Here is a 23709-nt window from a genome sequence, read left to right as displayed (position 1 = left end):
GAATGATGTAAACTTTGAGCTTATTCGCTTCCCATATTAGGAAAAAACCCATCTGTCTATTATCAGGCATAACACAGTCCCAGACAATTCAGTTTATATAAAGTGATTGTAAGACTGGAACTCTTTATCAGCCTTCATTGTCTATCCCTCTATTGTGAGAATCTTTAAACAGCCCTTAAGATATTGACTGGCATATCTTTACATAGGTCTGGGACCTGATCTGCCAGGTACATTCCTTCTGGGTCTTCCTTGACTCTTACCTCTGAGCTACCAAATTCTTCCCTGATACTTCCCCTTCTCCCTTGGGAAACCCCCAAGATTAAATTTTCCCTATAAAAGATGTGCTCATGATGAAGATTTTTGTTAAATACTTTTCAGCATTAAATCCACTCCTTCCTTCCCATAGTAGCTTCCCTTTACCTTCTCCCTATTATACCTAACTGGTTAGTCTGCTATATTCCTCTATGGTTTTAGCTTATCAGTTAATGGCATACTTGCATCTCATAACATATTCCTTTAATGGATTCTTCCAAACTTCTTTCCTTAGTGACCCTATTGCTCTCCCAAATCTATTTCATATTTACTTCTCCTGCTGCCTAATTTATCTCTTCATTTTGTTTGAACCTCTTCTCCTAAAAAAAATGTCCCTTTGGGGGAAAAAAAAAGAACTAGTCTTAGGAAATGAAGAAGGGGTCAGAGATCAAGTCCACCCTAGACCTCAAAAAGAGTAAGTAAAACCTTATTTTATCAGTGCAATTACAACTTGATACAGTACTGTCAGTCAACACAAACTAAATATGCCTGGCACTGTGTTAAACACTAAAAATAAGAAAAAAAGAAAAAAAGTCCCTGCTCATATTCTAATGGGAGGTTCAACATACAAATAACCATGTACAGACAAAAAAGGATTTAAAATGTCAAATAAGTTGATATCTAACCCTGGAGGTAATAAAGGAGTCTCTGAAATTTATTGAGCAGAGGGGCAACTTAGTCAGACCTGCACAATAGGAAAATCACTGGCAGCTTGTAAAGATGAAGTATAGAGAGACTTGAAGCAGGGAAACTATATCTTATACATTCCCCAATTCAAGGCATGCAAAATAATTATATCAATAATAATAATAATAACCACCATTTATATCACACTTAAAGGTTTTTAAAGAGCTTTACAAATATTATAACATTTTATCCTCATAACAACTTTGGGAAGTAGGAACTGAGGTAGTAGAGATTTGCTCAAGGACACAGTTAATGTAAATATCTGAATTTAGGAACTCCGGTCTTGCTGATCCAGATCCAGTGCTCTATTACATTGCAGGACTATTCTCCACTATAAATGTAAATGAGATGGCTATAAATAAAGTCAAGTATACTTAAAAGGAAAACTGATTCATGGGAAACTGATGATGATAAGAACTGACATGATAGAACTTTACTAAAACATTTTTGTGTTCAAAAAACATTGAACAAATTTAAAGAAACTAAACAAAGACTTGGTAACCAGACAGAAAAGTGTGAATGTGAGGTATAACAATTAGAGAAGAAAATAGGAAGTGAAAAAGAAGAAAAGCATACAAGATATTAATATTATAGATACAAAGACAGAACCTTGAAACCATCACCTTAACTCAAAAGCATTTCAAAAGCTCAAATAGCAACTCATAAATTTCGTCGAATCCGAGCTTTCTTAACAGACAGACCAGAGAAAAACCTACAGAGGGGCTATCTTAGACTAAGGAGAAATTGAATCAGAAAAAGAAAGGCCAAACCTAGAAGCAATGCTTTTCCTGCCTACAGCTTTGACAGTAGAATCCCCTAGGACAAAGAGACAAGTAACAAAGTTCAGGAATACTGGTAGTGACCCTATACCATCAATCAAGTACATCTAATCATTAATACTGTTTGTACTACAATACTTTTTTTCTCTTTCCATGTACAGCTGAAATGTGTAATTAATTGTTTGATGTTCTATGTGTGTATATATATATATATATATATATATATATATATATATAAGGCAGTTAGCCTGTTAAGGAATACTTTGCATTTATAAATTTATTGTAAATATTATAAAAGTTGGTTGGATATACTACAAATGCTTTTTCTGGTAATTAAAAATTTTTTAACCGTGAGAAAATATTAACACCCAATTACCTAGTCCCAGAGGGACTATGGAAATTTAATTATTTTTTTTATCATAGCAAAAATGTGGACATTAAGTGATTGCTCATCAACTGGATGTTCAAACTGTGGAATCAGAATATAAGGAATACTTATATTCTGCCTGTAAGAAATGACAAATATAATAGCTTCAGAGAAACCTGGGAACACTTATATGAACTGATAAAAAATGAAGTACACAGAACCAGAACAATTTACATGAAGATTACCAAAACATAAAAGAAAACAATTGAGAGACTTTTGAGCTCTGAATCATTATACTGATTCAAAGGTTGATGATAAAGTATTTTTCCCATATCTTGGCTGAGAAATGACAGACCAGAAGCAGACATAAATGTACAAACAACCTAACGATTTGTTTTATTTGGTGACTTACTGCTTACAAGAGGGTTTCTATATAAGAATAGTGACAGATGGGAGTTAGTGGGTAATGAAAGAGAAACAAACAAGAAGATAATATCAATAAAACATTGAAAAAGTTCATAGAAGAAAGCAGAAGAGAGTACAGAGACAGGCAGATAGGTTTTGCTAATAGGATATTAAATTTCATATATAGTGGTTGTAATTGTATGGAATTTCTTTTCCTCTTATTTGATGTTGATTTTGACTTCTTCTTTGATAAGCTGATGATTATACTGAATCAGTTGATTCTGATATGGTTTCTACAACAGTAACTAGTAAGTTACCTGTATGTTAAATTATAACCAATTTTATCTGTTTGAAGTATTTATAATTGAATTATAATTCAATTACATTGAATGATATTCAAAAATTTTGAATAATTTTCAAATTATTTGAATTGAGTTATTCTGAATTATATTTAGATTTGAATATCTAATGATTTCTGGAAACAGAATGAAATATAGGCACGAAGCTTAAGAAATAATCTAAAATCTTTTCATCACTATTTTCTCAAACCTGAGAAACTTAGTATTCAACATACTTTTTGCCACCCACTCATTGCTTTTACTTGTCACCAAATATCAAGTATTTGTTGATTTAAGATAAAATTTATTATCAAGTTCTTCATAGAATTCTCTACTTCTACTTTCTTCAATAGATATTGTTATTATCTTCAAAGTGATCTTTTTATTTATGATTGTCACAAGATTAGAGGACAAAGTGTCCACGAAAATATGGTTCTTTTTTTTGGTCTTAACTATATTCGCTTATTTATTCATTTATTTATTTATTTATTTATTTATTTGGTTTATTCATTCATTCATTTATATTAATTTTATAATTATACAAATTTTTTGACAGCATGAGTAATTTTTTTTTTATAACATTATCCCTTGTATTCATTTTTCCAAATTTACCCTCCCTCTCTCTACTCTCTCCTCTAGATGACAAGCAATCCTATACATATTAAATGTGTTACAGTATAACCTAAAGAAAATATGTTTCTTATTGCCTTTGGGTACATTGCCATATGCCACAAAACAAAGAAAAACTTTAAAATGAACTTCAATTTCCATGATTATAGATACACCCTTCATGACTTTAATGGATAATTTTATGACATAGTGTTATCAAAAAAATTCATCATGTTGTGATGAACTTTTTGGTGATGAGCTCCTTTGACTAGTCATCTGACAAAAGATAATTTGCTACTGGACCCATAGTTAACATAAAACCTTTCAGTTTGGTTAGATCTGCCAGAACACACACTCTAATGATAGACTTCTAAAGTCTAAGATTCCCTCCATATCATGATCCAGTATTGTTGCTTGGCATCAGTGGAAGTTGCCAGAATTACTAAAGAAATTTAAAGTAAGGCAAAGAGACAAGGTGTTATTATTCACAAATGATAATGGAAATAATACCTGCTTAGACTTTGGTTTTGGAATCAGAGGCTTTAAAACCGGGGATTTTTCCTTATTTGCAATTCGATTAGGCTCAGCAGATTTCTTGGATAATTTCTTCATATTATCTAAAATGTTACTTGCTGTTGAATTTATTGAAATAGTTGATTCTTTTGAACTATCTGATACCTAAATAAGACATAATATTAAAATTTCACATAAAAAAAATCACTGTTTTCCTTTCAAAGTTCAATGAAAATCTTTATTAGTAAAACTGATGAATATAGTTGGCAAAACCTAAATTCAAAAATGTGTCCACTGCAAAGGTAAACACCTGGCCCCAACTAACCAAATCACTACATAAGAAGCAATATTTAGAGCTATTAAAAACTATTACTACTGGCTATGCCAAAGATGAGCAAATCTAAACTATTCCTGCCAGAGGCCTTATTCTCTCTTCCTCTTACAACTATTTAGTCATTAAAACCACAGTATGTCATGCCACTCCCTGAGGCTGGGGTTAAATGGCTTGCCCAGGGTCACACAGCTAGAAAGTGCTAAGTGTCTAAGAGCAGATCCGAACTTGGGTCCTCCTGAATTCAGGGCTGGTGCTCTATCCACTGTGCCACCTAGCTGCCCCTTGTCATGCCACTTTTAAAGAGGACTATTATGAACTAAACACTCTATTTCTGACTTTGGTAAACCATATAAATAAAACAAAATCCTATAGGAAGCCGAATTTGCAATACCTGACTGGCTCAGATGTGCTTTCAAAAGAATTTTTTTTGTTTACATTCCTTATTAAAAGAAAAATCAGAAATAGTTTGGCATTTCTACAGCTTTTAATGATGCCCAAAAGTTCTTTAATTTTGAGCACATCTGATCATTTGTCCCATACATTTTTAAATTATAGAAAATATATTATTTGAAAAATTCTTACCTTAAAGGGATTCACTCGTCCTTGGTGGCTAGATGGAACTGCACCATTTATAATAAAGAGAAAGAAACTCGATTGTGTGTCTTATTTACAATTAAATATTTTATCTAAAACTACACATATGTATATTTCATTTATTTTCAAAAAACATATAGAAACTTACATAATTTCATAAATTTATGACTTTAACAAAAGGCTTATGGTAAACATAAGATAAGATAAGCAAAATTTTCTTAAGAGAAATTATGGGGAGCATGTCTTGGTTTGCCAGTCTAAACTAGAAAGTGACCATTTGGAATTTCTTCAGATAACAAATGAATTTTAATTAAATTTCGATAGATTCAAAGAACTATTTCATATTTAGAAGGACAGACCAAGGAAGAAACTCTTAGCTTCCTTATCAAATAGAAATTGAGTCATTAACTCTAGATAAAAAGAAAGGACTAGAAGCTATAGAAGAGTAAGTGAATGAAGGAGAGATACCAAAAAAGACAAGACCAAGATCCATTTATATTTTCATTAAGACCAGGGTTAGATTTAAGACTTTTAAATTTCCCTTTTTATTTTCTATTTTAACCCCTATATTTCTTTGTGAATAATAAAAAGAAGGGGAAAAATAAAGAGCTGTAAGCTTATTTTAGAGCCATTAAGACAGGAAAAAGTTGGAAATTTTCAAAGTGATCTGGGAAAGAGGAGTTCAGGTAAAATGAAAAATGGTGAGAAGGATTTCAAGGGCAGTAATGGAACAAGTCCTGGACTCAAATGTAGAAGAAAGCAGGGCAGAATAGACTCATGTCTATTAGTCCAGGTTTTAACACTAGGAAAAAAATGCCTCAGGAAAAACTTAAAATTGTTTCTCACCTGATTTGATAGCTGGTCCATCAGCTGAATTTTCATTTTTACAAAATGGATTCTGTCTGAATCCTACAGAGCAATTAAAATGAAAAGAGTATTGCTTAAATTTTAGCATAAAGCTCCACTTCTAACAAAAATATTCAATAAAGAGCTGACTCTCTTCACTCATCTCAGAAATTAGCTTTCATTTCTCAGAATCATTTTTGCTTATAACATATTCACCAGAGTTCACTTGAGTTATTTTATTGTATATTCATCATTTCTCCCCAGGAGACCATTAAGGAAGATTCATGTCTTAATTTGTTGGATCAGCATTTTAGCTGAGATAGACCATTTGAGATCTTCTAGTATTCATTTTACTTTCTTCTATGGAAAGGCAATAGGCATCGTACCCTGTTATTACTTAATAAATCAAAATGGAGGGAGAGGACAGCCTTTTCAAATACATTTCCCTTACCTGATATCCATAACTCACTAGGCTTACCATAAAAACAATTACTATTATGGAAAATTATTTTCATGCCATCATCCTACTCAATATACAGTTTTAACTTTTTATTTTCTTTCTATTTTTGAATTGCCTAAAACTTCCTATTGTTCTATATATGACATAATTTCATCATAATATATTGTAAACATGCAATATGAATGTCACGAGAGAAAAATATCTGTCCCCAAATGTATCTTACTATTCTTGTGTAGATCTGCCTTTACTTCTATTTCATTAGCTTCTTCACTGTCCTCTGAATTATTTTCTTCAATTTTATGATTTACAATTCTATGTTGACTCCAATCTGTAGTGCTACTGTAATTAAAAGGAAATAATGGTATTCATTATAACCATCAATATAACATTAAAAAAAATTAACATTATCACCAAAAATTTAGTTTTACCTTGTCTTCAGCTTATTTCTGAAATCTTCCTCTTCCTCATTTAAGGATGCTGCCAATTCTGTTGCCTTCTCTACAGCCAGCTCACTAAGCTTTTGGGCTAATACTAATCTCCTTGAGCGAGAAGCATATTTAATGGCTAAATTCACAGCATTTTGAGTCATTAGCTCAGCAAGCTCCATACAACGAAAGTCTCGTTCCAGTTTACAAGAAAGCTAAACCAAAGAAAAAACAAAGACATTTTGGTCTTGGGGCAGCTAGGTGGCGCAGTGGATAGAGCACTAGCCTTGAATTCAGGAGGACCCGAGTTCAAATGTGGCCTCAGACACTTAACACTTCCTAGCTGTGTGACCCTGACCAGGCAAGTCACTTAACCCCCGCCTCAGGGAAAAAAAAAACCCAAAACATTTTGGTCTTTTATCAGACAATGAAAATTAAGTTTCTATAAATAATGAGATGTTAACTTACAAACAAAAACCCCCAAATATCCAAGAGGGATCAACACTTTAAGTACCCAGACCAGCCAAACTCATTCCTTCATTTTTTCCAGGTCCATTTCAGACTCTTTTAGATCTTTTTTTCCACTGTCCTCAAGTGAGTGACTTCTTCCTTTGCTCCTATTTTTTGTTATTTTAAATGTTGTTTTCTTCCACTACAGTGAAATCTTTTTGAGGACAAGAACTTTCTTTTTGCATATATTTGTATTTCCAGTGCTTAGCACAGCATCTAATACATATTAAATGCATTTATTAATTTCTAAAAGCAAGGATAAAAATCAATATCAAATCAGAAAAAAATAAAAATAAGATATGACAGAGAACTCTCACTTTTAAAGCAAAAGTAACCTGATATGCTTAAATGTAGTACTGACATTAAAAAGTGAGGAATGGATGAAAGAATGCTAAGTATTTCCATTTCTAAGTACTTTTAAAAGTCCTTTTTTGTCTGACTTGACAATGACCACATAGGTAGTACATGTTTTAAATTTCCCTAACTTTAAGGCTATTTTTCTATTTTGATCTACTATCCCATTCTAAACAAGGAAGATTAACTGATATAAAGCAACAAAATCATGTTTAATATAAGGCTCAAATGGGGAGGGGGAATGAATAGATAAAAAATGAAAAAGATATAGAAAAATTCTGATATAATTTTTTCAAAAATAGTGGACCTTTGTACATTAAATCCTAGACAGTGGTATACTTATGTGAGAAAAAAGATGTGACTTTAAAAAAATTTTATATTATAAATATATAGGAAAAGCAACTAGATACATGGAGCAATTGTGTGCTAAAAATAATTTGTGCTGAAGATAATTTCTCAAAGTATCTTAAAGAAAAGAGGATACTTAAGATTCTTGAAAAAAAATTTTTTAAGAGCTCACTATTATCTTTTCATCCTCCTCCCCAAACTGACTATTAGAATATAAACAACTGTATCATAAGCCATGTCTAAAAATGTTTAATAAGCTATATATCTATATATGCACCATCTTTACCATAACATACAGAATGCCACTGTGGTTACATGTAGACTATAAAAAAAGTATTTGATTTGGTAGAGCAAAACTTTACTTTAAGGTGAGCTCTCCTCCAAAGAAGTGGCACTAATAGACATATCAAAATTAGATAATATTTCATAAAGGACAGGTGTAATTTTGTCTGATTTAATTCTAATCATTAATATCGAGAGATATAAAACCAAGACATATAATCTTGACAAGGGTATTTGCCATTGTCAAAGAAGAAATCCAGTTTAAAATCTATAGGAAAGAGGAAGAATTCTCTATAGAACTGAAGTTTTTACTCTGGGGTACATGATCTTAAAAAACATACATTTTGATATCTGTTTTTCAAATGACTGGTTTCTTCATAATGGTCATATTGTCATAGTCAATTGTACTATAATGGGACATGGTCCTAAAAATCACCATAGTAAGCAAAATCTCAAAATAAAAACCATAGAACTTATGGGGAAAATGGGGTTAGGGGTATAATACTCAAACTTAACTCCAGAGAAAGTCACAGTGGCCAAGACCAAGTGACCAAGAACTGTCCACCATAGGTTATGGGGAACTGATGCATTTCTCATCTCCCAATAGTGAGTGATAGATCCACTTTCAGAAGCAGTATGTAGTAACCATCTTAGGTTGGGTTTTCACTGGGCAGATGGCTAGAGATGGTGTGGGTTATAGGGGCTGGGTTATCCTTCCATCTGCTTTGGGACAGAAGTGGCACATTATAGAATTCCATCTTCCCTTCCATGACTGGAGAGATAGGCTCCCATCTCTTGCTCGCATCAATGTTAGTATTCTGTTCCCTGGAACAAACTCTTAGCTCTCAAAGCATCTAAGTGGAGGAAGATGATCACCACAGTGCTTTCTCCCAATTGCAACCTGATATCTCCTCTTCCTATCCCAATGCATGCTGGTGGTGCCCCCTCAACTGATCTATACTGGTCACATCCTTCCCATGGATACCCCACCACTGTGATACATTATGTTCAGACTATTCCTTAATATATCAATCACCACATAGCAAATTTGCATTTTCTAAACAAGCATTATAACAAAACTTTTATTTTATGCATTTAAAGAAACTATTTTGAGAAGAGATCCACAGGCTTCATCAGACTGCCATGAATGTTTCAAAACACAAAGCAGATCAAGAAATTCTGATATAAAGGTGGAGTCACGATGGTGGAAAAGCAGCAGCAATTTAGCTAACTTCTCCCAACATGCCCTCCAATAGCTTTAAAATAATTCCTCAAATTGAATCCTGGAGTGGCAGAGTCAAGAAAAGATTGGTGTGAGACATTTTTACAATTCAAGACAACTTGGAAGGTTGGCAGGAGGGATATGTGACACCACAGTCGGGGCTAGTCTGGAGTGGCCCTGAGTACATGAGAACTCCAGCAGAAAGCTTTGGAGGCAGTTGTGATGGCAATAACAACAGCTTCAGGGAGTTCTCACTTCAGAGATGGTAAGGAGGTCAGATAACTAATCAGAAAGAGATTAAAGAGGATCTGGCACTGAGTGTAGGTCCCTGTTACATTGTTCATATGCAGTTACAGATCACAGTTCCAAGGTGAAAAGGAGGACTACTAGTACTTGTGGTTTCAGGGCAATAGTGTCCCTAGACACAATTCCAAAGCAGAGAGGAGCACTAACATTTGTGACCACAGAAGAACAGGAGACCTTGTCACAGTTCCAAGACCAAGAAGAGCACTAGCATTTTCAGCCCCTCCTGAATAAAGCACAAGCCAGGAGAGCAGTATCCACACATTTCTTGGAAGCAATGAAAACTTAGATTCCCCAGAACTGGGTCAAAAAACATCATAAAAACCCTGAAGCTTGGGTGAAATGCTCTGGGAGCCTAATCCTGGGAGCAGAATCCAGCTTTAACATAAAATTAAAAGTCAAGAAATAGTAGAGGAAAATAAGCAAAGAATAAGATAAGCAAAGAAAAAAGTAAGTAAAAAAAAAGCCTAACTATAAAAATCTATTATGGTGATAGGGACAATGAAGATACAAAGTAAAAAAAAAAAAAAAAAAAAAAAAAAAAAAAATTCAAGTAAAACCTCAAAGGAAAAAAAAAAAGTGAATTAAACACATCACAATCTCTCCTTTAGTTTTCAGGAGAGATTGTAGAATTTAACTGGGGATAAAAAAAAAAAAAAAAAAAAAAAGGTGGTGCTGGAGATAGGAATGAAGACAAATTAAGGGAGGCAGGGGTCAGAAGCAAAATAGACTTTTGAGGAAAGACAGGGTAAAAAGAGAGAGAGAAGGATAACCAAGAAAACAAATAGGATGGAAAGAAATACACAATTGATTATTCTAACTGTGGATATGAATGGAATGAACTCATTCATAAAATGACAGTAGGTAGCAGAATGGATTAGAACCACAATCCAATAGTATGTTGTTTGAGGGTTAGGGTTAGTATGAGGACATCCATGGTGGGCCATCCTATGCCAATGCTTCCATTCTAAAGTTCTTTTTTTTTTTTTTTTTTTAATTTTTTTATTTTATTTTATAATTATAACATTTTTTGACAGTACATATGCATGGGTAATTTTTTACAACATTATCCCTTGCACTTACTTCTATTCAGATTTTTTCCCTTCCTCCCCCAACCCCCTCCCCCAGATGGCAAGCAGTCTTATACATGTTAAATATATTACAGTATAATTTAGATACAATATATGTGTGTAGAACCGAATTTTTTGTTGCACAGGAAGAATTGGATTCAGAAGGTAAAAATAACAGTTTACATTCATTTCCCAGTGTTCCTTTTCTGGATGTAGCTGGTTCTGTCCATCATTAATCAATTGGAATTGGATTAGTTCTTCTCTATGTTGAAGAAATCCACTTCCATCAGCATACATCCTCGTACAGTATCATTGTTGAAGTGTATAATGATCTTCTGGTTCTGCTCGTTTCACTCAGCACATTCTAAAGTTCTTAAGACATACCTTGAGAATATCCTTGTACCTGACCATCTTGTAAGCACTTGCCTTGTTTGGGTTTTTCATAATTTTTTTTTGGCAAGAGTACATTTGGCATTAGAACAATGTGGACAATCCAAGCTCTCTGTGGTAGAGTTGGAATGCTTTACAGTTTAGTTTGAGAAATGACTTTGGTCTGATATTTTATTCTGCCAAAGTGATTTTCAGAATCTTCCTAGGACAATTCAAATGGAAGTGATTCAGTTTCTTGGCATGGCTCTGGTAGATTGTCCAAGTTTCACAGACATACAAAAATGAGGTCAGCACAATGGCTCTGTAGACCTTCAGTTTGGTAGTCAGTCCTCTCCTCTCCCACACTTTCCTTCAGAGCCTCCCAAACCCTGAGCTAGCTCTGGCAATGCATATGTTAATCTCATTCAATGTGGATACTAGATAGATGTGTAGTATACTAGAAAGTATACTGCCAAGATAAGAGAACTTATCCACCGCATTCAAAACCACCATTTACAGTAACTAATAATTCTACATATGGATGTTATGGAGCTGGCTGATGGAGGATCTGTGTTTTCTTGGTGCTAATTGTTGGGCCAAAATTAGTAGAAGCAATGGAGAATCAATTCATACTTTGTTGCATCTCAACTTCAAAGACTGCATTGAGCGTACAATCTATGAACTCCTTTTCAAAATAACATTCTTAAATTTATAAAATACATAAGATTGTAAAGGAAACTAATTATACTGAAATAAAAATGTAATTTTTTTCCCATCCAAATTTACAGGCTCCTTGAAATCTAGCCAATGAACCTTTTAGGGGAGGAATCTAAATTTATGAGAATAGGAATTAGAATTCTCACAGAAGTGAGTATAGTACTCTGGTCAGATTGTAGGGCTGGCTCAGTCTCTATGGAATGAATCAGTTTAAAGGGTGTCAGTGATGGAATTAAGGAAATATAATTTCCAAAATAACAGGGTGATGATGAGTATGCTAAGAAGCAGGACACAAGCTTCTCACTCAGGTGAGTTTCTGAGGTTGGAAGTTAGAGCCCTTCGAGTGGACAAAGGAAATAGTCAAAGAGGCTATCACCCCTTACATAAGACTTCTTTGAGAAGTAAAAGTCACCCAGGTAGTCATGAAAAATAACAGTAAGGATAGGCTATTCTGGAAAATTCAAGCACAGCCTCCATTCAACTCATCACAGCACTCTCCAACACCCTGGACAACTTCCACAGGGAGACGATAACAAAAACAGCAAAAATCACATGATTATCTCAATAGGTACAGGAAAAGCTTTTAACAAAACACAACACTACTTCCTATTAAAAACAATGAAAAGCTAGGAATAAAGGGAGTTTTCCTTAATATGATAAGTAACACATATCTATCTAAAACCATCAGTAAACACTATCTGTAATTTGGACAAGCTAGAAGTCTTCTGGACTAGGGTGAAACAAGAATTCAATTATCACCATTATTATTCAGTATTGTACTAGACATGCTAGCTATAGCAAAAAGACAGGGAAAAAGATATTGAAGAAATTAGGATAGTCAGTGAGGAAACAAAACTATTACTCTTTGCAGAGTAATTGGTATATTTAGAAAATCCTAGAGGATCAAATAAAAAACTAGTGGAAAACAATTAACAACTTTAGTGAATTTTCAGGATATAAAATAAGCCCAATCAGAATTTCTATATATTACCAACAGAATCCAGCAGAAGAGAAATTTTATTTAAAATAAGTGCAAACAATATAAAATACTTGGAAGTCTACCCACCAAGACAAATCCAAGAACATAATTACAAAATACTTTTTCATACAAATAAAAACATATTAGAATAATCAGAAAGAATCAGAAGACTAAGAAAGAAATTAATTTTTATATTTATTGATAGTGGAAGAGTGGGCTGAGAGGACCACAGATATAAACAATTTTGAGTTGATAAAATTAAAAAGTTAAAAAATAAAAAAGCAAAGTTAATGCAGAAAAAATTAGAAATGAAAAAATTATCAGGACAATTTTTAATAGAAAGTTTCTTTGAGAAGGGTCTCATATGCAAAAATATTGTAAACAGATTCACATTAATTTTTTTTTTTAAAAAAGAGATATTCCCTAAAAGATAAATTAATCAAAGGGTATGAATGGATAACTCTCAAAGGAAGAAATTCAAGCTATCAATAAACATGTAAATGTTGTTCTAAATCACTATTAAACACAAGAAAAGAACTTTAGGTTTCTATCTCACTGTCCAAGACAGTGGAAAAAGATGACAAAAAAAAGCAAAATGCCAAATTTTGGAGAGGTGAAGGAAAAATGACAGGAAAAGCTTTTAGTGAAGCTGTGAAATGGTCTAGCTATTCTAGAAATAAACTGGGAGCTATAACCTAGAGTCACTTAACTATGTTTACCTTTTTTAACTAGGCCTAAATCATAAAGAAATCAAAGGGAAGAAATAGGACCTACATGTAAAAAAGTATTTTGAACAGTTCTTTTTGTAGTATCTGGAAAAGAAGAGGAAGTCAATCAGTTAAAGAATGAATATTTTGAGCAGTTCTTTTCATAGTAGCAAAGATCTGGAAATGAAGAGGGAGCCAACCAACTAGAGAATTGAAGAGGGGACCCTGAAACTCCGAAAATCCTTGAAGGAGAAAATCTCCTTCAACTCTGCCTCAGTGAGGGACCTTGCCCCAAGGGACAAACATGTTTCATCCTTGTTATCTGGGTGGGGTTGGCTCAGTCCAGAAACCCATTGAATTCAATTCAAATTCCCCACTCAAGCTGAAACCCAGCGATAAGCCAACTTGGGACTCCACCCACTAGACCTCTTCAACTTGTAACCAAAGCTCCCATCATAAAAAAGCCAAACTAAAACCCTCTCTTTACAGAGGTTCTAAACATGCCATGATCTGTCCACTGGAATACTCTTTCCAGTGCCATCCTCTCTTTACCTATTTCCCTAACCAGCCTCTCTGTCAGGATTTCTAACCTTACTTCCAATCCTTATAATAAACCTCTTTTATCAATCTAGGTTTTCGGGTCTGTAAATTCTTTTACAGAGAACTTCTGCACTGCCAGAAGAGAGTCCCCAAAATTCCCTATCCTTGCGCCAAATCCTAAGGTGTAGAGGAGCCAAACCTCTCCATTTGGTTCCCTGAACCCCGAACCTGCCACTAGACCTTATCATTTAACTCTCTGACCACCAGAAACCCTAATTTGATTTTGGTTCCCTAAATCTAAACCTCATCATTTGGTTCCCTGAGCAGGAACCCCCAAAAACTAGACATTATTTGGTGACTGAACAGAACCCCAAAACTCTGGACTCTCAGAACCAATTTGGTTTTGAGCTGTTGGTGCACTATTCTTCCAGGAAGAATACCTGCGTTCTCTGACAAAAGGCCTTCTTTTGTTTCACTCTATCTCTAAAGATAGTAGGCACCCAGACAGGGTCTGGGCTGTGGGCAATATTCTCCTGGGGAAAATATTTGCATTTTTTGGCAAAAAAGCCTCTTTTTGTCATACTCTATTTTTAGAGATAGTGGGACCAGGAAATCCAGAACTCTGGACAAGGTAAAAGACCTTTTTTTTTTTTTCTTTCCCTATTCTGTAGTGGACACTGAAGCCACCCGGGTCAGACTTGGGTCGTTGTTAGAGCTCTTCGCTTGTGAACAATTCTTTACGACAAAAGGCCTCCTTTTGTCTCACTCATTTTCTTCTAGAGAGATGCTGCAAGAATTTGGGAAAACTAAAAGCTTTTTATCTTTCCACAATCTAGAAACACCTCTGCCTCTAAAAATCCTTCCTAGAGCAGAGACACTGGGCTTGAGGAAACTCCCTTGGCCCAGCCCCTCCAAAGACAAAGGACCTTCCTTTGCATCTCAAGATCTCACCAGAAAACCCTGCCTTCAGGCAGGAGACGTGAGAGGAAATGTCTCTTTAACACCCCTCCCTAAGTCCAAGGAGACACAAGGCAGTTCTGGGGACCCCTCTAGGGGGTCCAAGGCCAGCACTCTCTTTGACCTGTTCTGGGGAGATAAATGGAGAAACTTAAGAGAAGTAGTGTCTGAGCCCTTCTCCTGCTTCACTGTTAAATACAATGGAGTCTCTAATGGTCAAGGCTATAGCCACGAGGAGAAAGGTCACTGAATTGGGGCAAGCTTGGAGAACATCTCTCTATTCTTATTTGCTACTTCCTGGACAGGGGAGGAACGGACCGTCTCCTTCAGGTCTTGCTGTCCCAGCACAATTTTGGGGTTTGATGGGCTACCTCTCCCTCAAGTTCCAACGTAGAATCAATGGGGTAAGATTGCATTTCTTTCTCTCCCATTCTCATTGGGCATCTCTGGCCTTTCCTCCCTCTTCCCCACAGAGGACCTCAAGGCCTAATTTCATTTTGGTTCCCTAAGTCTAAACCACATCATAATGACTAAACAAATTGGTACATGGTATAAAAATTCTTATCTCAACATAATGGGACATTATTGTTATATAAGAAATCACGAAAGGCAGTTTCAAACAAATTTGGAAAGCCTTGAATGACTTGCTGCAGTGTACAATAGAAAAAACAAACAAACAGGAGAACAATTTATAAAGCAATATTAGAAATAAAAACTTTGAAATTCTTAAGAATTGATATACATGAAGTGACCAACAGCATTCCAGAGAAATGATAAAACAAGCTATCCTCCTCTTGACAGAGATGATTGACTTAATAGGAGAGCTCATCATTTTCACCTGAAATAAATAGAAGTATTGAATACAGAGTTTCATATATAGAAATACATTAAATTCAGTAGGAAAAAAAGGAGTATAGGAAGAGGGGAGGAGGTTTCAAGAGCTAGAAGGATCCAGAAATGATTAAACAGAAGTAAAACAAATTTTAATATGAGTATAAAAAAAGCAGTGATCAGGGTAGGGTACGGGAAGAGAAGTGGGGCAGGTATGCAGAAACAGATGGTTTCATTTACAAATAACTAGCTATATATATGCTAGTTATACAGCTAGCATATGAGTGTTTTAAAGATTTATAAAACACTGTCCATGGCATCTCATTTGATCCTCACAACATTAAATTTTCAAACATTTCCAAAATATCTGATTTAACTGGTATGGATCCTCTTCCCACCTATACATCCTTTCTATCTATAAGTAGAGTTTTCATCACATTAAAAACATTACATCACTTTGGTGTGTTTTAACTATATAAGCTTAATTCAGTTACATAAGCAATTTAACAGAACACTGTTCTATTTAATAGAACACTAAGTGTTATAATTTAGGTTTCACTAAGCAAGGAGATACAATTAAGACAACGATTCAAAATGTTCTCTATTTTATTTATCAAAACCTATTGATATTCAAGTTCTCTGAGTAGTTTCTTAAGTTTACTTTTTAAAAAATGGAAAAAATTAAGTATAGTTGACCTATAGATATTATACCTAATTAAATTACACAGAAATAAGCAGATACATATTTTAAATTTTAGAGCTCTAACAGATTCTTTTGTCCTGCCAGTCTCATTTTCTATGATCCTATCAGAAGTTGCCTTAGAATTAGCCAAAAGCATGGTGTTAAGGAGATATGCAGAAAAAAATAGAGGGAGTACTTTAGACTAGAAACGGCTTTCCAAAGTTCCTTCTTATGTACATAACAAGTAGAAGAAGTCCTACAGTGATGCAAATGCCAAAGGGTGAATAGCCTAATGAATTTTGGCAGGACTCTCATTTATTAAGGTAGTTCTGACTCACTCCCAAAAGTTTAGCTTGGCAAGGAGAAGGGTTCAGATATGTTCTAATCAATTTGGGAGTGGACCTGGAAGGAAATCTGGTGCAGTGGAAGATCTTCAAAGCCTAAGGTTTGAAAGCCAAACATTTCTTGGTTTCTTAGGCACTCTCAAACTGGGTTGGTTAGTCATCTAGACTGAGATTGACCCCACTAATCCTCTACAGCCCAGATGATTTCAATGCAGAATCAGAATGAAGAACATGAACATGAAGAAGCACTAGCCTCATCCTTCTTTGATTCTTTTGATCAATCCACCTCTCTACTCTCTGGATTTTCATAACACTACTCTTTCTTTGTTCTCTTCCTATATGTTTTGCTGCTACTACTCAATCTTTCTGTTTGATCATCAACTGTTTTCCATCTTAAACTGTGGGTATATTTCAAGGTTCTGTCCTAAGCATTCTGCTCTTCTCTCTCTACAATCTGGAAGATCTCATCAATTCAACAATTATCTCTATGAATATAAGATACAGATCTATAAATCCAGCCCTTGTTTCTCTATTGTATTTCAGTCCCATATCAGCAACTGCTTAAGGAACATTTCAAAGTGGATGTTTTGTTTGAAACATTTTTGGCACATGGAATTCATTATCTTTCCAACAAAACCCACCCCTCTTCTGAATCTCCCATTTCTACAAAATTATTCTTACATTCATTCAGGCTTACAAATTCAGAGACATCTTCAACTCTTCACTCTTCTTCACACATACATCAGCTGTCCAATCTTATCAAATCTTTCTACAAAGTATCTAGCATGTGTCCCCTTCTCTACACTGCTGGCTTCTTCACTTTTCACCATGACTACTGAAACGGCTTCCTAATGTGGATCCCTGCTATAAGGTTTTCAAATTACACTATGTAAGTAATATTACTAAAGCAGTTTTGAACAGTTTGAACAAAGGCATTTTCTTGGATGCTTCAGAATGGTCACTATTGATAAGATTTGCCCACTTGTATCTCTTCATCATCTTTCAGATTCTTGATGATTTTGTGATGTCTTTCTTCAAGAAATACTAGTAGCTGTCGGTAACTTCAAGAAACAAACACTACAAACTCCTTTGGTATGTAAATGACTTCTACGACTTGATTCCAGCCTACTTTTAAGTTTCTTAAACTTTATTTCTCTGGGCAGAGCCAAAATGGCAGAGAAGACACACGGTTTTCTGAGCTTTTTTGTTTCCCTCACACTATTTACAAAATTCAGCCTCTGAATTAGTACTCAACTATCAGAACCCAAGAATATTGGGAATATAAAACATTACCAACAGAAGATAATCTCAAAATTTACCAGAAAAGGTCTGTTTTTGCTCACAGGTGGGGATGGAACAAGCTAGGCTCAGGCAGACAGGTAGTGAGAACAGCTCATGATGAACAGACTGCAGAGGGGTGGGATGTGGACTTCACCCATGGAAAATATGCAGGTAGACCTCTACCACATCGGTTACTGTGCCCTGGCAGCAAGCCAGTAGATGAGAAGAGAAGCTATAAACACAGAGAGTGAAGGTTATAACACCAAAATTCTAGAGTCTCTCAGGACTCTACACCCACCCAGTATCTGGAGGGTCTCAGCATGAGTGCAACCACTAATCTCAGCCAGGGCACAGCTATCCCACTGCTGCTTAAGTGACACTTCCTGTTGTCTGTAGAGGCAGCTTGGAAATACCCTATAGCACCATAAGCAGACCACAGCATTTTTTGGTTTTTGTTTTTAAAATGAGTAAAAAGGCAAAGCAGGCTCTAACTATAAATAACTTCTAGACTGAAAGAGCATATTTCAAACCCTGAGGAGACTAAAAACAGTTTGTCTCTAGAAGAAAAATAGGGAAAGTAAAGGGAAGTTTTGCAACTAGGTCTGGATAAGGGTCTGAATAAGACATGTAACTTATTAAAAAATAGAATGGAAAAAGAAAACAGCTCCCTGAAAAACAGAATTTGTGAACTGGAAAAAGACAATAACTCTTTAAAAAATAAAATTGGCAAAATGAAGAAAAATTCCATAGAACAAAATAACTAATTAAAAAACCCAATTGGACAATTACACCAAGAAATAAAAACAGTAAATGAAGAAAATAATTCATTAAAAATCAGAACTGAATAAATGGAAATGAATGACTCAAGGAGACACCAAGAATCAGTCAAGCAAAACCAAAAAAAGAAAAGAAAAGAAAAAAATAGAAAAAATGTTAAATACCTAACTGGGAAAACAACCTCTACCACATCGGTTACTGTGCCCTGGCAGCAAGCCAGTAGATGAGAAGAGAAGCTATAAACACAGAGAGTGAAGGTTATAACACCAAAATGCTAGAGTCTCTCAGGACTCTACACCCACCCAGTATCTGGAGGGTCTCAGCATGAGTGCAACCACTAATCTCAGCCAGGGCACAGCTATCCCACTGCTGCTTAAGTGACACTTCCTGTTGTCTGTAGAGGCAGCTTGGAAATACCCTATAGCACCATAAGCAGACCACAGCATTTTTTGGTTTTTGTTTTTAAAATGAGTAAAAAGGCAAAGCAGGCTCTAACTATAAATAACTTCTAGACTGAAAGAGCATATTTCAAACCCTGAGGAGACTAAAAACAGTTTGTCTCTAGAAGAAAAATAGGGAAAGTAAAGGGAAGTTTTGCAACTAGGTCTGGATAAGGGTCTGAATAAGACATGTAACTTATTAAAAAATAGAATGGAAAAAGAAAACAGCTCTAGAAAATAGATCTAGGAGAGATAATCTGAGGATTATTGGATTTCCTGAAAATCATGATGAAAAAAAGAGTCTAGACACTATTTTTAAGGAAATCATCAAAGAGAACTGCTGAAATGTCATAGAATCAGAAGATATTGAAAGAATTCATTAATCACCTATGGAAAGAGATCCCAAAATTAAAACTCCAAAAAATATTGTGGCTAAATTCCAGAACTATCAATTCAAGGGAAAAATACGACAAGCAGCCAGGAAAGAAACAATACAAATACCAAGGAGCCACAATAAGGATTATTCAGGATCTAGCAGTGTCCACATTAAAAGATCAAAGGGCCTGGAATCTGATATTCCAAAAGGCTAAGGAACTTGATATGCAGCCAAGAATAACTTACCCAGCCAAAACGAACATTTTCTTCCAGGGAAGAAGACGGACATTCAATGGAATAGGTGAATTCCATTTATTTCTGATGAAAAAACCAGAGCTAAACAAAAAGTTTGACCTCCAAATATAGGACTCAAGAGGGAGCTATATTTCTGCTATGAGTATACATAAAGAGTACATGTATAATTTAGTTTTATTGTTGTAATATAAAAAAAAAAAGGTTGAAAGAGGGAAAGAAGACAGGGGGATGAATATAGTGTGAATCTTACTCTCATCAGAATTGGCTAAAAGAGAAAATATGAGACATTTTCGATTTAGAGAGAAACTTCTCCCACCTCATAGATAATGAAGCAATATCAATACTATATATATACACCAAGTACTATAGCATCTAAATTCCTAAAGGAAAAGTTAAGAGAGCTGCAAGAAGAAAAAGACTACAAAACTATAATAGTGGGAGATCTCAACCTTGCACTCTTAGGACTAGATAAATCAAACTACAAAATAAGAAAGAAGTTAAAGAGGTAAATAGAACACTAGAAAAGTATGATAGATCTTTGGAGAAAATTAAATGGAGACAGAAAAGAGTACACTCTTCTCAGCAGTTCATGGAACCTATACAAAAACTGACCAAAATTTAGGACATAAAGACCTCAAATTCAAATGCAGAAAGGCAGAAATAGTAAATGCATCCTTTTTAGATCACAATGCAATAAAAATTACATTCAATAAAAAGGCAGAGGAAAACAGACCAAAAAGTAATTGGAAACTAAATAATCTCATCCTAAAGAATGAATGGGTGAAACAGAAAATCATAGACACAATGAATAATTTCATTTAAGAAAATGAGAATAATTAGATGACATAGCAAAATGTGTGGGATGCAGCCAAAGCGGTAATAAGGGGAAATTTTATATCTTTAGAGACTTACTTGCATAAAATAGAGAAAGAGAAACTCAATGAATTAGGCTTGCAACTAAAAAAGCTAGAGAAAGAGCAAATTAAAAACCCCCAATCAAACAATAAACATGAAATTCTAAAAAAAAAAAAAAAAAAAAAAAAAAAAAAAAGAATTAATAAAATTGAAAGTAAAAAAAACCTATTGAATAAATAAAACTAAGAGTTGGTTCTATGAAAAAACCAACAAAATAGATAAACCCTTGGTAAATTTGATTAGAAAAAGGAAAGAGGAAAAGCAAATTGTTAATCTTAAAAATGAAAAGGGAGAACTTTCCACTAATGAAAAGGAAATTAGAACAATAACCAGGAGTTACTTTCACCCAACTTTATGCCAATAAATTTGATAATTTAAATGAAATGGATGAATACCTTCAAAAATATAGGTTGCCTAGATTAACAGAGGGAGAAGTAAATTGGTTAAATGGTTCCATTTTAGAAAAAGAAATAGAATAAGCTATTAATCAACTCTCTAAGAAAATAATGCCCAGGAACAGATTGATTTACATGTGAATTCTACCAAACATTTAAAGAACAATTAACTCCAATACTATATAAACTATTTGAAAAAACATGGTACTGATATCTAAACCAGGTAGGACGAAAACAAATAAAGATTGGTCTATCTCCCTAATGAACATTACTGCAAAAATCTTAAATAAAATAGTAGCAAAAACATTACAAAAAAATCTTCCCCAGGATAATACACCATGACCAAGTAGGATTTATACCAGAAATGCAGGGCTGGTTCAATATTAGGATAACTATTAGCATAATTGACTATATCAGTAACCAACTTAACAAAAAAACATAATAAATAATCTCAATATCTCAATAACAAAAATATCTCAATAAATGCAGAAAAAGCATTTTATAAAATCTAACACCCATTCCTATTAAATGCACTAAAGAACAGCAATTGTAATGTTCTGGTGAGCTTTCTGAAGGTCTTGGAACCAGCCTTCATTTCAGCTTAGTAATCACCACAAAAATAGCTAGCGATAAAGTCCAAATTCTTTATTGTTTCCTTGCCTGGGGCCCGGGCTATCTTGGTCTCAGTGGAGGAAATGCAGGAGGACAGGCCAGCTACCACTGTGGTGTGAGATGGAAAGAATCTCTTTCCTTTCCTCCAAGAGCTTGAGTTCCCACCTCCAGTCCTCTACCTTCTCTGAGTTTGACCCCGGCTGAGTTTGTCCCAGCTTATATGCTCTATTATAATTAGATCATTTACAGTATAGTAAGTATAAACCAATCATTATATCACTAGGGAACCATTATTTGTTGTAAGATTAAATAAATCATGTAAATCAATCATGCTGAACTATTAATCACCATGCTAAACTAGACAACCATTGTCTTATGTCATGTTTCAAGTACAGAGTTCTGGCCCTTAACAAGGAATAAATGGAATCATCAGCAAGCATCATATGTAATGGGGATAAATTAGAACCATTCCCAATAAGATCAGGGGTAAAAAAGTTGCCCACTATCACCATTACTATTCAATATTGTATTAGAAATGCTAGCTTCGGGAATAAGAGATGAAAGAAATTAGAGTAAGTAATGAGGAAACAAAATTATCACTCTTTGCAGATGATATGATGGTATACTTAGAATACCCCAGAGATTCTACTAAAAAGGTATTAAAAAAAAATCCACAACTTTAGCAAACTTGCAGGATACAAAATAAATCCATACAAATCATCATATTTTTATATATCACTAACAAAATCCAACAGCAAGAGATACGAAGAGAAAGTCCATTTAAAATAGCTGTTGATACTATAAAATATTTGGGAATCTATCTACCAAGGGAAAGTCAAGAACTATATGAGCAGAACTACAAAACACTTTCCATACAAATAAAGTCAGATCTAAACAACTGGAAAAATATTAAGTGCTCCTGGACAGGTTGAATAAATATAATAAAAATGACAATACTACCTAAACGAATCTATTTATTTAGTGCTCTACCAATCAGACTCCCAAGAAACTATTTTAATGACCTAGAAAAAATACCAACAAAATTTGAACAAAAGGTCAAAAATTTCAAGGGAATTAATGAAAAAAAAAAAATCAAATGACGGTGGCCTAGCTGTACCTGATCTAAAACTATATTATAAAGCAGCAGTCACTAAAACCATTTAGTATTGGTAAGAAATAGATTAATTGACCAGTGAAATAAGTTAGGATCACAGGACAAAATAGTCAATTACTATAACAATCTAGTGTTTGACAAAACCAAAGATCCCAGCCTTTGGGATATTCTGACAAAAATTTCTGGGAAAATTGGAAATTAGTACGGCAGAAACTAGGCTTTGACCCATACTTAACACCATACAGTAAGATAAGATCAAAATGGGTTCATGATCTAGGCATAAAAAATGAGATTATAAATAAATTAGAAGAACATAAGATCATTTACCTCTTAGACTTGTAGAGGAGGAAGGGATTTGTTACCAAAGAAGACCTAGAGGTCATTATTGATCACAAAATATAAAATTTTGATTATATTAAAAGTTTTTGTACAAATAAAAGTAATGTGGACAGGATTATAAGGGAAGCAATAAACTGGGAAAACATTTTTACAGCTAAAGGTTCTGATAAAGTCCTCATCTCCAAAATATATAGAGAATTGACTCTAAATTATAAGAAATCAAGCCAATCTCCAATTGATAAATGGTCAAAGAATATGAACAGACAATTCTTAGATGAAGAAATTGAAACTTTCTAGTCATATGAAAAGGTGTTCCACATCA

At 34.3% G+C, this 23709-nt stretch overlaps 1 protein-coding gene across 5 annotated transcripts in view; it reads right to left on the bottom strand.

Annotated features, from left to right (window-relative positions):
- The window catches only part of WDHD1 (WD repeat and HMG-box DNA binding protein 1), a 115823-nt gene that overhangs the window by 11847 nt on the left and 80267 nt on the right, over positions 1-23709 (bottom strand). For 3 of the 5 annotated variants that reach the window (XM_074290756.1, XM_074290754.1, XM_074290753.1), the window contains 5 exons: positions 6673-6884; positions 6468-6583; positions 5785-5847; positions 4927-4964; positions 4008-4175 (listed from right to left, as the gene is read on the bottom strand). The exons of 1 other annotated variant lie outside the window; for it this stretch is intronic. In XM_074290756.1, the coding sequence (XP_074146857.1) occupies positions 4008-4175; positions 4927-4964; positions 5785-5847; positions 6468-6583; positions 6673-6884 (597 nt within the window). The remainder of the gene's footprint in view (positions 1-4007; positions 4176-4926; positions 4965-5784; positions 5848-6467; positions 6584-6672; positions 6885-23709) is intronic. One more of the 5 variants, XM_074290755.1, reaches the window with a different exon arrangement.

This window comes from Sminthopsis crassicaudata, chromosome 2, assembly GCF_048593235.1.
Source record: "Sminthopsis crassicaudata isolate SCR6 chromosome 2, ASM4859323v1, whole genome shotgun sequence".
Lineage (NCBI taxonomy): Eukaryota > Metazoa > Chordata > Mammalia > Dasyuromorphia > Dasyuridae > Sminthopsis > Sminthopsis crassicaudata.
This window is presented reverse-complemented; position numbering and strand designations above follow the sequence as displayed.